This window comes from Lithobates pipiens, unplaced genomic scaffold (assembly GCF_037356315.1).
Source record: "Lithobates pipiens isolate NorthernLeopardFrog02 unplaced genomic scaffold, aLitPip1_a1.2 Scaffold_19, whole genome shotgun sequence".
NCBI lineage: Eukaryota > Metazoa > Chordata > Amphibia > Anura > Ranidae > Lithobates > Lithobates pipiens.
This window is the reverse complement of record NW_027507764.1, coordinates 43,231,344-43,245,296: the sequence shown is the minus strand read 5'-3', so window position 1 is coordinate 43,245,296 and position 13,953 is coordinate 43,231,344. Positions and strand designations below refer to the sequence as shown.

At 43.6% G+C, this 13,953-nt stretch overlaps 2 protein-coding genes across 2 annotated transcripts in view; one reads left to right on the top strand and one right to left on the bottom strand.

The window, feature by feature from the left end:
- The window catches only part of ANKMY2 (ankyrin repeat and MYND domain containing 2), a 53,623-nt gene extending 41,805 nt beyond the window's left edge, over positions 1-11,818 (bottom strand). Inside the window, exon 1 of the mRNA XM_077490691.1 lies at positions 11,601-11,818. Within this exon, the coding sequence (XP_077346817.1) occupies positions 11,601-11,664 (64 nt within the window). The 5' untranslated portion in view covers positions 11,665-11,818. The remainder of the gene's footprint in view (positions 1-11,600) is intronic.
- A 137-nt stretch (positions 11,819-11,955) lies between these two features.
- The window catches only part of BZW2 (basic leucine zipper and W2 domains 2), a 234,318-nt gene continuing 232,320 nt past the window's right edge, over positions 11,956-13,953 (top strand). Inside the window, exon 1 of the mRNA XM_077490692.1 lies at positions 11,956-12,110. The gene's annotated coding sequence lies outside the window, so the exon portion shown is untranslated. The remainder of the gene's footprint in view (positions 12,111-13,953) is intronic.

Sequence of the window (13,953 nt, the reverse complement as noted above, 5' to 3'; positions counted from 1 at the left end):
GGTGTGAATGCAGCCTGAATGGCGTTTGACTAAACTTTGGCTTTAATCCCTTTTTTCAGTATTTTCGCATTCAGAAGGATAATTTTTAGTCGAAGATCCTCTTTACAGAATCCAAAAATTGGTGGGGAGTGGTAGAAGGGAGAGCAACTATAAAGTGGACAATGCAAACAACCATTTGCTGAAAAGCTATCAACGTTCAAAATAAAAAATAAATAAATCAATAATAATAATAATAATAATAATAATAATAAAACACCAAACCCCTCGGGCTGATCTGACTTGTGTGTCATGAAGGTATAATTAGCCAACTCTGTGTCTCAGATACGTTTGTACGTTTTGTTCCTTACTTCCTTTTCAATGGGTTGTATAAAGGGAGTTTGCTCATAGCGGTCCGTGGTGTGACAGGGAAGCATTATCGTCCAAGTCAACAACTGCTCAGTTTATGAACAGATTGTGTATAATGGACCTTTTCTGATGCCTTCAGGGCCGGTTCACACTGCTGCGTGATGCGAGATCCCATGCGATGTCTGTGCGATGGAAATTCAGCCATGCAGATAGTATGGCTCATTTCGCATCGCATTCGGACCAAACTCACCCAGGATCTTTTTTTGTTCTGTAGCAGAATCTGATCGCATTGGGGGTTCACACCTATGCAATCCGATTCATGTCCGTATTTGCAGTTCGCACTGCGATATGCGAACTGATTTGGGGGTGTCATTTAGGGCTGAAACAACTAATCGACAACTAATTGATTATGAAATTAATCGATTACTATTTTCATAATCGATTAATCGGCCAGTAACAAAATGGGGTTAAAGTTAATGAATCTGATGATATTTACCAGATTGACCCTTTATTAGTATATACACTATATATCTCCTCTAAAGGTATATACAGTATAGCTCTCCTCTAATAGTATATACAGTATAGCTCTCCTCTAATAGTATATACAGTATATTTTCAATAGTATAAACGGTATATATCCCCTCTAATATATACAGTATATATCTCTTCTGTCATTCTCAGAGTGGATTCAATATTTTGCTTCCTAACCATATAGTTTGGTTATATTTACCACTGCATATAGAGATATTTAAGAATAAATTCCCTTTTTTTTTTTAAACTGTACATATCAACTAAATTATACACCACACTTTTTTTTAAGACTATTAACCGATTAATCGAAACAAAAATTGGTCAACTAATCGATTATGAAGATAATCGTTAGTTGCAGCCCTAGTGTCATTACTTGTTAATTGACACTCCCAGCAGTTCGCATAGGGCAGTGTGAACTGCCTCCGGGAGACATGCGATGCAGGAACCCCCAGTGGATTTGCAGGGTTCCTGCATTGCCGCAGTGTGAACCGAGCCTTAAAGGGGTTGTAAACCCTTGTTACAATGTCTTGGTATGTCGACGCCTTAAGAGTTCCCTTCACTGGAACTAAGGGGCCAATCCCAAACCCTGAAAAACAACCCCACACCATAATTTCCCCCCCCCCCCCCCCGCCCCAAAAAAAAAATTATTTGGACCAGTGCACAAAGCAAGGTCCATAAAGACATGGATGAGCGAGTTTGGGGTGGAGGAACTTGACTGGCCTACACAGAGTCCTGACCTCAAACCGATAGAACACCTTTGGGATGAATTAGAGCGGAGACTGCAAGCCAGGCCTTCTCACCCAAGATCAGTGCCTGATCTCACAAATGCGCTTCTGGAAGAATGGTCAAACATTCCCATAGACACTCCTAAACCTTGCGGACGGTCTTCCCAGAAGAGTTGAAGCTGCAAAGGGCCAACTCAATATTGAACCCTACAGACTAAGACGCCATTAAAGGTCATGTGCGTGTAAAGGCAGGCGTTAAAATAACATTAAAATAAAAAAAAAAATTATAATTATCCACTTGGTGAGATGCACTTGTGGCGCCTTCCTCCACTACATACCTCAGGTGTCTGAAAAGAACAGTTTCCACGTTATCAAAAATGCAGAAATCCATAAACCTCAAAAGGGTTTCTACACCCTGAAAATACGGCAATCTTTTTGAACGCAGAAACCTTTTTTTTGGCTCTATGAATTGGAAGAAAAGAAAAAAAAGTAAAGTACTCTGGAGGAAATTCAGCACCCGTTTCTGGTGGCTCAAGCTACGCCATTACGATGCATGCTCAGATATATTGAAGAACTCTTCAGCACAGCTGAGCACACGCAAGCTATATCCCGCACATGCAAAACGTTTCTAAACTTCAGTAATACCTGCCTTTGCACATCAGCAGGTAAAGCCGTACATGTGCAGATGTACCACGGGGCTGTTGCGCTGCAGGGTTTTGGGTCCCAACAGCCGAGCATGTGTCTGGTGTGACCCACCAGCTCTGCCTTCATTCACAGTCAAAGCTCCTCATGTGTCTGGTGTGACCCACCAGATTCACCAGCTCTGCCTTCATTCACAGTCAAAGCTCCTCTTGTGTCTGGTGTGACCCGCCAGCTCTGCCACCATTCATAGTCAAAGCTCCTCATTTGTCTGGTGTGACCCACCAGCTCTGCCTCGAATTATAGTCAGAGCTCCTCGTGTGTCTGGTGTGACCCACCAGCTCTGCCTCCAATTATAGTCAAATGACCCACCAGACCCACCAGCTCTGCCTCCAATTATAGTCAAAGCTCCTCATGTGTCTGGTGTGACCCACCAGCTCTGCCTCCAATTATAGTCAAATGACCCACCAGATCCACCAGCTCTGCCGCCATTCATAGTCAAAGCTCCTCATATGTCTGGTGTGACCCACCAGCTCTGCCTCCATCCATAGTCAGAGCTCCTCATGTGTCTGGTGTGACCCACCAGCTCTGCCACCATCCATAGTCAGAGCTCCTCATGTGTCTGGCATACTGCTCAGTGTGATTACTGATCAAACAATGTCTGGACCTCTTGACCATATCTGTATGCTTTGGCTTGCAGCCACATAGTTTGCTGCTGAGTGAGTTATTCTAAATTAGGCCACCTCTAAGTGTGTATATAATGAGTACTTTGAAAAGTTTTAGAAGTTATCGTAACATTTACAAAAAAAAAAAAAAAAGGGGACATATTTGATGCCACTCACACTTTTCCACGCCTGCTGGGCTGTGCGCGTTATTTAGATAAAAAAAATTGCAAATTCCTTCTCTAGGGGTTGCCTATTGTTCAGAGAGTACAATTAGCATCCCTGCTGAATAACTGTCAAGATAAAATTACTACATCTTTTGTGCGTTTTAGTGAAATCTGAACGCTTGAAAAAAGTCAAACCATTTTCTTTTCAAGAAAAACAAAAAATAAAATAAAAATGTAAATCACGCACAACTTTGCACACAGAACTGCTTGTATCTAATCAGCTGCACTGTTCTGGAATCCCAGGCTTGAGTGGAGCTGCAGGGCTCTTGATTCAGGCTGTTTTATCAGTGCAGATGATGGGCACTTTTAAGTGCCTGTATTTTTTATCTTATTTTTTTTTTTTTTTTTTTTATGTAGTTTTAACCACTTGCTGACCAGGCCTTTTCGGGAACTTTTAGTTTACAAGTTAAAATTCGTATTTTTTGCTAGAAAATTCAAAAAAAAAAAAAAAAAAAACGTTTTTTTGCTTTTAATGTTGTAAAGCGCTACGTAAACTGTCGGCGCTATATAAATCCTGTATAATAATAATATTTAAAGATCCAAAAACACACATCTAAGGCCACTGTTGCATTTCTGAAGATCAATGGTGAAAGTGATTTAGTGGCCAAGTATGCCTCCTGATCTGAACCCAATGGAACACCTATGGGGAATTCTGAAGAGACAAGTTAAGCATCACGGCTCTAAAAGAGGTTGTTCTTGAAGAATGGAAGAAAGATAGGATGTAGCAATGTCGCCAACTTGGCTGAACAGGATAGGGAGCTTCAGATCCACTTTAAGAAGAGCAATCATTTGAATTTTTATTTTTACGTTTGTTTTCTATGGGACAAAGTACATGTGGTACTATGTCCAAGTGCTTTCTAAACATGTTTGGACTCCGACCGTGTGTACGCTCCATCGGACAATTGTTATTGGACTATCCGTGGACAAAATGTTGGATGGCAGGTTTTCAAATTTTCCGCAGACAAATGTGTGTTGTCGGATTTTCCGAGTGTGTGTACACAAGTCCATTGGACAAAAGTCCAAAGTACAAACACGCATGCTCGGAAGCAAGGACGAGCCGGAAGCGGTCGATCTTGTTGTAAACTAGCGTTGGTAATGGAGAATTAACATAAAATTATGAAATTTCCAAATGCAGCGCACAATTCTCTTCTTATTTAATGGGATAATAATGAAGCTGCTTTGCTGGCGATACTGATGGAGGTATGGCAAACTAATTTTTAAAGGCTTTTTTTTTTTTTTTTTTGGACGGGTTACCACAACACCATTATCAAGCAGTTTTTAAGATCAAAGATACAACTATGTCGGTGTTCCTTGACAATTTTACATTGTATTTTTTTTTAAATGTAACTGCCTACTCCCAAACTGTCATTTGAAGTAAAACACATAGCCAAGTATTATTCTACACAATTTGTTTTTATTGTGCACTAAAACAAAATAAAATGCTGTCTGCCAATAGAACTTAACCAAAAAGTGCATTCTATGGATCCAAAAATATAGAAAATATACCAAATCAAATCATTATTATTCATCCAAAAAATAATATCAAAAGCAATAACTCCAAGGCCAATAATAAATAACACGTTATCTCCTCCGATTCCGCAACATGTCTGGTTGACGAACAGCCATTCAGAAACTAACTGAAAAGCGCAAATCACTCGCTAAACTTCTACTAACATGAAATTAGCAGAAGGAGCCCACGTAATACATCACTACGTTCATAATTTTTGGTCAACAATTGTGTGGCCGTGCTTATGCAAGACAAGTTTGGGCCAACACCCTTCAGACAAAATTCCACGGTTTTGTTGGCCGATCGTGTACGAGGCTTAAGTGTAGCACTACCGCCATAGGTAAAAGTGATTCAGTGGCCAAGTATGTCTCCCGATGTGAACCCAACCAGGGAACACCTATGGGGAAACCTGAAGAGACGAGTACCACTCTCCATCCAGCATCCAGGCTCTAAAACAGCTCCTTCTTGAAGAATGGAAAAATATCGATGTTTTAATATGTCGCCAACATGTTCATTCCTACAAGACCTGGTGCTGTCCTTAAAAATCACGGAGGTCCTACAAAATACTAGAGGTCGTCGTTTTTGTTGTGGGGTGTATTTTTTTTTGCATCAACTAATTTGAGTAAAACTTAAGATTTTGTGATCCAAGTTATAATAACCTTACTTTCATGTAATGAGCTGAACAACTGTTCTACAAAACTCATTTTTGTGAGAATTTTGGAAACTGTTCTTGTGTTTGCAGCGGCCATAACCCTTGCAGGGCGGCCTTGACTTATTGGGCTTACCAGTTACCTCCTCTTGGCCTGCTCTTCCATGACTAGGGGCTCCCAGGGTTGATACCCAATGACTTGAGTGCTGACACAGATAAAGTCCTTTTTAAAAGGTTTTATTTTGCAGTAGTAACATCCAATAACACAGTCTCTTTATGGAACAGAGGGCACGGGTGAAGAACTCAGGCACCTTGAACTGCAGGTCTAGCAAAATCTCGAATTCCACCCAGAGAGTAGCCACTCGCAGCTGGGTACTTCAGGGCTGAACAGATCTCTAGCCAGAGATCATGGCAGTCAGCACGTTGACTCAAAACTTGAAGCAATCCTATGAACGTATACAAGTTGTAACTAAGGGTGAACAGGAACCTTTTTCCTCAGTACCTGGAATTTTCAATGGTACTGGAAAAATGTGAATTTGTCAATGTCCTTCCCAACTCAGTAACCAGGCACTTCTCAGGATGCCGTTTGTTGGCCCTCCTCCGAAGAGTCCTCCCCCGTCACTTCCACGAGCTGTGGCACCTCTCCAAGCCGAAAATCCCCCGGACACCTTGAATCCTCCCTCAATTACTGTGCGTCGGACCAGCCGGTTCCGAGACTCGGGAACAGACGGATCCCTACCCCAGACCAGGCAGGTCTATTAGGGGCCTCTAACAGGAACATGTAGCAGGATGTCAAACACCCCGTAACCGGGACCCCTCACGGGGCTACCCTGGTCCTGGAACCAGAACAGACCACACGGGCCTCACAAGCTCCTCTCCTCCAAACACGTGACCCCCCAACATCTTAAGTACACCTTCCCAGACTCCTCAGCGGGGCCCGGCACTCCCACTGATTGGTTCCAAGACGGTTGATACTCAAAACGTCCAACCAGACCTGGTTCTGGCCTGTCATGTGCACCTCACTGCTCACATGACCAGGCAGAACTTCCAACACAGCCCGGCCAGACTGATGTCAAGGCCAACCTATGCAATTAACCCTCTGAACCCCTACTGTTCTGAGGCAAAAACTAAATTTACATGCGTGTGACACTTTGTCCAAAATGTCATTGGCTACATGTTCATTGAGAGCTTGATTAAAATCTTACTTTACAATAAGGGGTGTACTCACTTATGCTGAGCACTGTGTATCCCATAGTTTCTAAGCACTTTAACTTTCATGCAAACCAATTATTATACACTTATTGGGAATTTATTTTACTAAAGACATGTAGCAGAATACATTTTGGACAAAATGTATGAAAATTTGGGATTTATTGGATATATAGATAAATAAAGGGCCAAGGGGGTAGCACATCCATATGAAATTGCTAATGGAAAAGGGGGAACGTTGGAGCCGACTTTATAGGTACCAGAAAAGGAATAGAAAATATTATTAGAAAAATAATTAAATTTATTATACATAGATATGAAAAAGACAATATATCATTAAAAACAAATAGTGTTGGCTTCCAAACATAAGCCACACATAGTATGTGTATTGCTCCCTGTGGCTGATTTATTGGATATGTTTTAGAGCAGAAAGTAGCATAAATAATAAAAAAAAAAATTCTCTCATTTTAATTTTGACGGGTTCATCTGGCCGCGCGTATGTGCTTGGCTGGGTAGCCTATTGACTCTTGCCTCTCTGACTCTAATTAAATTCGTTTAAATTATTAGTTTAATTAAAATTAGTTCTGCCCTCTTTTTTAATTAACATTTTAATTAGAATTTTTTTTATTTTAAAAATTAAAAAAAATTTTACATTTTCAGTCGATTTTCGTAATAAAAAACAAAACAAAAAAAAACAGGTGGTGATGAAATACCACCAAAAGAAAGCTCTACTTGTAGGGAAAAAAAAAAAAAAAAAAAAAAAAAAAGGATATACATTTTGTTTGTGTACAGCTTTGCATGACGGCATCGCAATTACCATTTAAAAGTAGCGCAGTGCCGAGCAGCAAAAAAAATGGCCTGATCATGAAGGGGGTAAGATCTTCTGGAACTGAACTGGTTTAGAAATATGCTACGAATACGATTTTGTCAGGTTTATGTAGAATAGTGCATACGCCCCCAACATGTTGAGGGTTGGGGAGGGCGGGGGTCATTGTCCAAAGCAGGTTTTGGGGGGGCAGATAAGGCGGCTGGCGTAGAGAAGGAAAAAAAATAAAATTATATATAGTGGACTGAATCGTTTAATATCCCTGCTAGCCAATAGAGTGGACTGAATGGCTCCTGAATGCTACCCTTCATTTGTTCACTCCAGCAGAAAGCAGCAAACACAATGTACATGTCCTATATTTATTCTGGTGTGCAAAGAGTTAAGTGCAGATTACTCAGAAGACAGAATCTGCCATCTCCCCAATTATCCAGAGTTATCTGCTGGCTGCTGCTGTAATCACCGAAGATTATGCCTTTAATTATGCCTAGTGCAGCTTACTACACAACACAGATTTCATAACCGCTGCCCGGCCCCTGACACCGTGCCCTTAATACGCGCCCGCTGTACAAGGATTGTCAGCTTTTATTGTAACCTAAAATAAAAATCATGGCTGAGCGGAATTTAGTGATGTGGCTCGTGTAATGTAATGCTTGGGTAACATGCGTTGCTCCAACATACTGCAGCAGAAGAGCGTTCTTCGGCCCCAAGGCCCCGTTCACACTGGCGTGCTGCTAGATCACATAAAGTGCCAGAATATGCTGTGCAGGAGCAGATTAGGGAACAATGGTGGCTGGGGGGGGGGGGGGGCGGATGGGGTATGGGGAAACCTGAAAAAAAAAAAAAAAGAAGATTCACCATCAGGCTCAGTTCACACAGGGGCGGCACGACTTGGAGCGTCGCGACCTGTACATGATCAGCGGCGACTTGCAAAACGACTTCTGTATAGAAGTCAATGCAAGTCGCCTGAAGTAGTACAGGAATCTTTTTTCCAAGTCAGAGCGACTTGAGTCGCTCTGATTAGAACGGTTCCATTGTACAGACCGGAGCGCGACTTGTCAAGCGGCTAAGTCGCCTGGACAAGTCGCCCCTGTGTGAACCGAGCCTCAATTGCAGCCTCACTGTGCCCATCAAATGACGCCACTTGCGCCCAGCACTTACCCCAGCTTAGTGGCGGGTCATGCAGAGGGTGACAGCTCCTGTGTTCTCCATGCTTCCCCCTTCTGCTAGGTGTCCAATAAGGGCCTAGCAGCCAATCAGGTGATGGGTATTAGACCCGCGCTTCCCGATTGGCGGAAAGGTGGTTCAGTGTTAGAAAAGTAAAATATTAATTTTCTTTTCTAACACATATGGGTGGCCTGCGAGCACAATGCTCTGCGCTCCAAGTCCACCTTTTCTGAAGCCTATTGGAGCCTATGGCTCTAATCGGGTTCTTAAAAAAAAATAAACCTCAGTCGCGTTAATTCAAGCTCCCGGCGTCCAAAAAGGGCCGGACGCCAGAATAGGAGATGGCAGTGGCAGCCATGGATAGATTCATACATTAGTCATATAGGGGGGCGGCGTGACAGAGGAGGGGTGGCGCCTGTGCGCACTTAATGGACAGGCCGCCCCTGTTAGGGAAACTCCATTAACACCCCCCATCAATGAACGAACCCAGAATCAAAGTGTATTAGGTTACTTCTGGGTTCACTGCTATCATTCCCCGGCTATTGTACTTGATTAGCGGCAGTGGAGGAGAGGGGAGACACTGGGGGGGGGGGGTCTAAGAGACCCCTGATGTTTCCATAAAGAGGGCCGGTCACCTGCCCAAAGCTATCACAGCAATGGTCTCCAAACTAAGGCTCAAAGGTTGGATATGGTCCCTTGCTTGCCTTTACCTGGCACCAACAACGGGGCACCATTCCTCCCACGTTCGCACCAACAACGGGGCACAATCAGTAGGGTACTATTCCTCCCACTGGCATCAAGGCCACCTTTTTCTGGCCCCGAGTTATCTGCTGGCTGCTTTTATCTGGCCCCTTTTCTCCAATTAATACAAGGCACCATTCCTCGCTGACACCATCGAGGGGACACCACTCTTCCCACTAACTAGGGCTCGATTATCGGAGTGGCCGATGATCAGGGACTGATCTTCACATTTTTCAAATTATCGGTATTGGTCAGAAATGCAGCGATATTGGTCAGACCCCCTCCCCCCTGTCCCTGCGTGCCGCAGAGTCTGCTAATCTCGGCCAGCGGTGCAGCAGAGAGAGGACATTTCTCACTGGCTCGCATCATCGCTGCGGCAAGTGACACGCTGCGTCTGGGTGGCAGGTGACGGTGATGTCCAGAATATCGGCACCTGATATCGGTTCTTGGCCTGATAGGCAGTAGGAAAAATCAGTATCGGCCCTGCAAAAATGATATTGGTCGACCCCTAGCACTAACATCAACGAAGGGGCACCATTCCTCCCGCTGACACCAACAATGGGGCACCAATTCACCCGCTGACACCAACAATGGGGCACCAATTCACCCGCTGACACCAACAATGAGACACCATTCCACCCGCTGAAAACCAACAATGGGGCACAATTCCTCCCGCTGAAAACCAACAATGGGGCACCATGTTGATGGCGAGCTATACCTCACACTAATAAGGACAAGGCCTTATTTACTCACGCGGACCTCTGGGGCAATTTCTGCTGGGCACAGTCCATAGGAAATAAAACTGCCCTTTTTTGGAACGATTGGAGATCCCAGACATACAGGGGTTGTTAGCCCTGCTAATGATAGCAACAAAGTTTTGAATGGGATGACAACAATGCTGCACTGCTCTTAAATTCAGAGCAGAGTTGTCACTTTCGTATAGGCGGAGTTTGCTAAGGTTTGCCACAGTGGTGGGATAACAAAGTAAAAAGAAATGTCGCAGGGCAGACGTGGTTATCAGCCCCGGGATTCAAAAACGTGCGGCTTGTCAGACAGCAGGTGACACAAATGAAGGAGGATTTATCTCAAACAGGCAGACGAGCAAAAAGGTTTTCTTTTTTTATTTCTTTATGAGGCTCGTGCATCACAACACATGAAATACGTACACGACGCGTTTTTAAACACAGAGCACCACAATGCAGAGAATATGAACTGAAGTGCGCTCTACTGTACATATACACCCCCCCACCCAGAAGTCATCACTCTGCCCCCCCATATACACCCCACACCCACGAGTCATCACTCTGCCCCCCCCATATACACCCCCCCACCCACGAGTCATCACTCTGCCCCCCCATATACACCCCCCCACCCACGAGTCATCACTCTGCCCCCCCATATACAGCCCCACCCAGAAGTCATCACTCTGCCCCCCCCATATACACCCCCCACCCACGAGTCATCACTCTGCCCCCCCATAAACAGCCCCACCCAGAAGTCATCACTCTGCCCCCCATATACACCCCACACCCACGAGTCATCACTCTGTCCCCCATATACACCCCCAACCACGAGTCATCACTCTGCCCCCCCATATACACCCCCCAACCCACGAGTCATCACTCTGCCCCCCCATATACACCCCCCAACCCACGAGTCATCACTCTGCCCCCCCATATACACCCCCCAACCCACGAGTCATCACTCTGCCCCCCCCATATACACCCCCCCAACCCACGAGTCATCATTCTGCCCCCCCCATATACACCCCCCCACCCACGAGTCATCACTCTGCCCCCCCATATACACCCCCGAGTCATCACTCTGCCCCCCCCCATATACACCCCCCACGAGTCATCACTCTGCCCCCCCATATACACCCCACACCCACCAGTCATCACTCTGCCCCCCTATATACACCCCCACCCACGAGTCATCACTCTGCCCCCCCCATATACACCCCACACCCACCAGTCATCACTCTGCCCCCCTATATGCACCCCTTACCCACCAGTCATCACTCTGCCCCCCCATATGCACCCCCACCCACGAGTCATCACTCTGCCCCCCCCATATACACCCCACACCCACCAGTCATCACTCTGCCCCCCCATATGCACCCCCGCCCAGGAGTCATCACTCTGCCCCCCATATGCACCCCCTACCCAGGAGTCATCACTCTGCCCCCCCATATGCACCCCCTACCCAGGAGTCATCACTCTGCCCCCCCCCATATAAACCCCCCCCCACCCAGGAGTCATCACCCTGCCCCCCATATACACCCCCCCACCCAGGAGTCATCACTCTGCCCCCCCCCCCCATATACACTCCCCACCCACGAGTCATCACTCTGCCCCCAGGCCTGGCTCACCCACCTTTAGATATGACCTGTATCAGCTCCTTCTCCTCCTCGGTCAGTTCCCCTTTCCTGGGCGCCATGCTGTTCCTCCTATAGATCAGCTGGGAAAAGATACAATGTATCCAGAGATCTGACACTTCCACTCACGCTGACAGCACGTCCGCCTCAATCCGCCATCACTACTCCTGGCAGCCCTTAGTGTGCTGTGACCGCCGACCGCGCCGTCCACTCTGCCGGGGGAGCCCGCTTCTCATACCCCACCTCATACAATGGAGGAGGCCTTCCTCACATCCGATCTCTGTGTTGCTATCCTATAATAATTACATTGTATTAGTAGTAGGAGTGAGGAAGGGGGGAGGTCACCAGGATTGGGGAGTAGTCCCCCCTGTTCCTTGGGAGAAGTTGGTCTGTTCCGCTGAGCTGTGCGCACTGCTGCCTCTACCAGAGAGAGTCAGTCCGAGCGGCGGCTGTCCTTCCCAGGTGTTCCCCTTGTGTGCCCGAGAGCGAGCCAGCCCGACAGACACAGGTATGAAGAGCACCTGTCATAAGATAGAGCGACCCCTAGCGGCCACTGCGCACCCTGCACCCCGACATACATCCCTGACATTATTATTATTATTATTATTATTATTATTATTATATATACACATACATACATACATACATACAGCGGTATGTCACCCTGCCTTACCTATTCAGCATCATTGGAATACAATCCAATGCTAAGACACCATAGTGGCACGTTTTATTTCGATGGTGGTAGAAAATAATAATAATAATAATAATAATAATAATAATAATAATAATAATGTGTTCCACTGAATGTAGAAATGATAAGACTAATGGGTTTTTAAAATATATATAAAAAAAAAAATCAGTTCCAGGAAAATATTATTCATAAAAAATAAATAAAAAAAATAAACGTGTGTGTGTATATATTTTATATAAAAATTTTTTTCCCATCAGTGACATTTTTACATTCTGACACTTGTTTGCCATTGTGTGTTGTTATATAATTATGATTGTTATTATTTTATATATATATATCTCCTCTGATAGTAGATATTCTAAACAAGATATTATTCAATTGTTCAATTTTCACCTTCCTATTCTGAACAACATCCTCTTTGCTGGGACCTTTTTTTAAATGTATTTATTTGTGGATCCAACAGTGTACATTTTTTATTTTCTGCGCCACCAGTGAATAATTATATGTATGTATGTATGTATGTATATATTTTTCACTGGTGGCACAGCAAATAAAAAATTTACACTGTTGGATCCACAAATGAATACATTTAAAAAAAGGTCCCAACAAAGAGGATGTTGTTCAGAATAGGAAGGTGAAAATTGAACAATTGAATAATATCTTGTTTAGAATATCTACTATCAGAGGAGATATATATATATATATATATATATATATATTTTTTATTTATTTTAATCCTATGACACCAGATAAATGTTATTATTAGCATTGTTATTATTATCTTTCCCTGGAATGGGTTTTAACTTCTTACCTTAGATTATAATTGTATTGTCATTATTTTGCTTTGTGCCTCACTTAACAGTTTTTGATGCTGTGATACCTTTTTTGTGGTATTATTATTATTTTTGCTAGTTTTATCACTATTTCATTTATTCCCTGAACCCCCCCCCCCCCCCTTTCCCTTTTTTTATTTATTTTTTAATTATCAGTTTTTAATCCCCTAATATTGAATGCTTCTTGTTTATTAATTTTAATTGTTGTTACTATGGTTTATTTTATATATGGTCATATGTGATATAAATAATGCTATCCTTTTGTTTTTCCTTGGTACTACAGGGATTTATCTATCTGTATGTATGTTTAATTAACAGCCTTTTCTTAGTTTTGTATAGCTGTGTATAGTAAGTGTATAATTGCAATTTTTACCCTCCTTCCTTGGAATCCATGGATTTGTAAATACTTTTTTAGTCTTTTTTTTTCAGATTAGTAGTAGTAAATGTAAATATGTAATATATCATTATTTTATTTGCATCTGTGGATCAGTTTTGGCAGTTGAATATTTATTATTATTAAAAAATAATAATTTTTATTTATTACTATTTATAGTTCCTTTTATTTTTTTCCCCCAAGCAGTGCAAAGCACCAGGTTCACTTTAGTGCCCCCTCCACAGAGGCACATATTCTTCTTTCTTTCAGTAAAATTTGGCCACCAGAAGGAACGACCCCAAGTCCCATGTTCTCTAAATTTCTCTTGTTGCAACGTACCCAGGACTGAGGACCTCTCCTCACCTCCAATGTAACGGTGCTGGGCCAGTCACCAATCGCCAGTGCTGTAACATGAGAGGGAGGAGTTTGAGTCACAAGATCCTTCATTATTGGA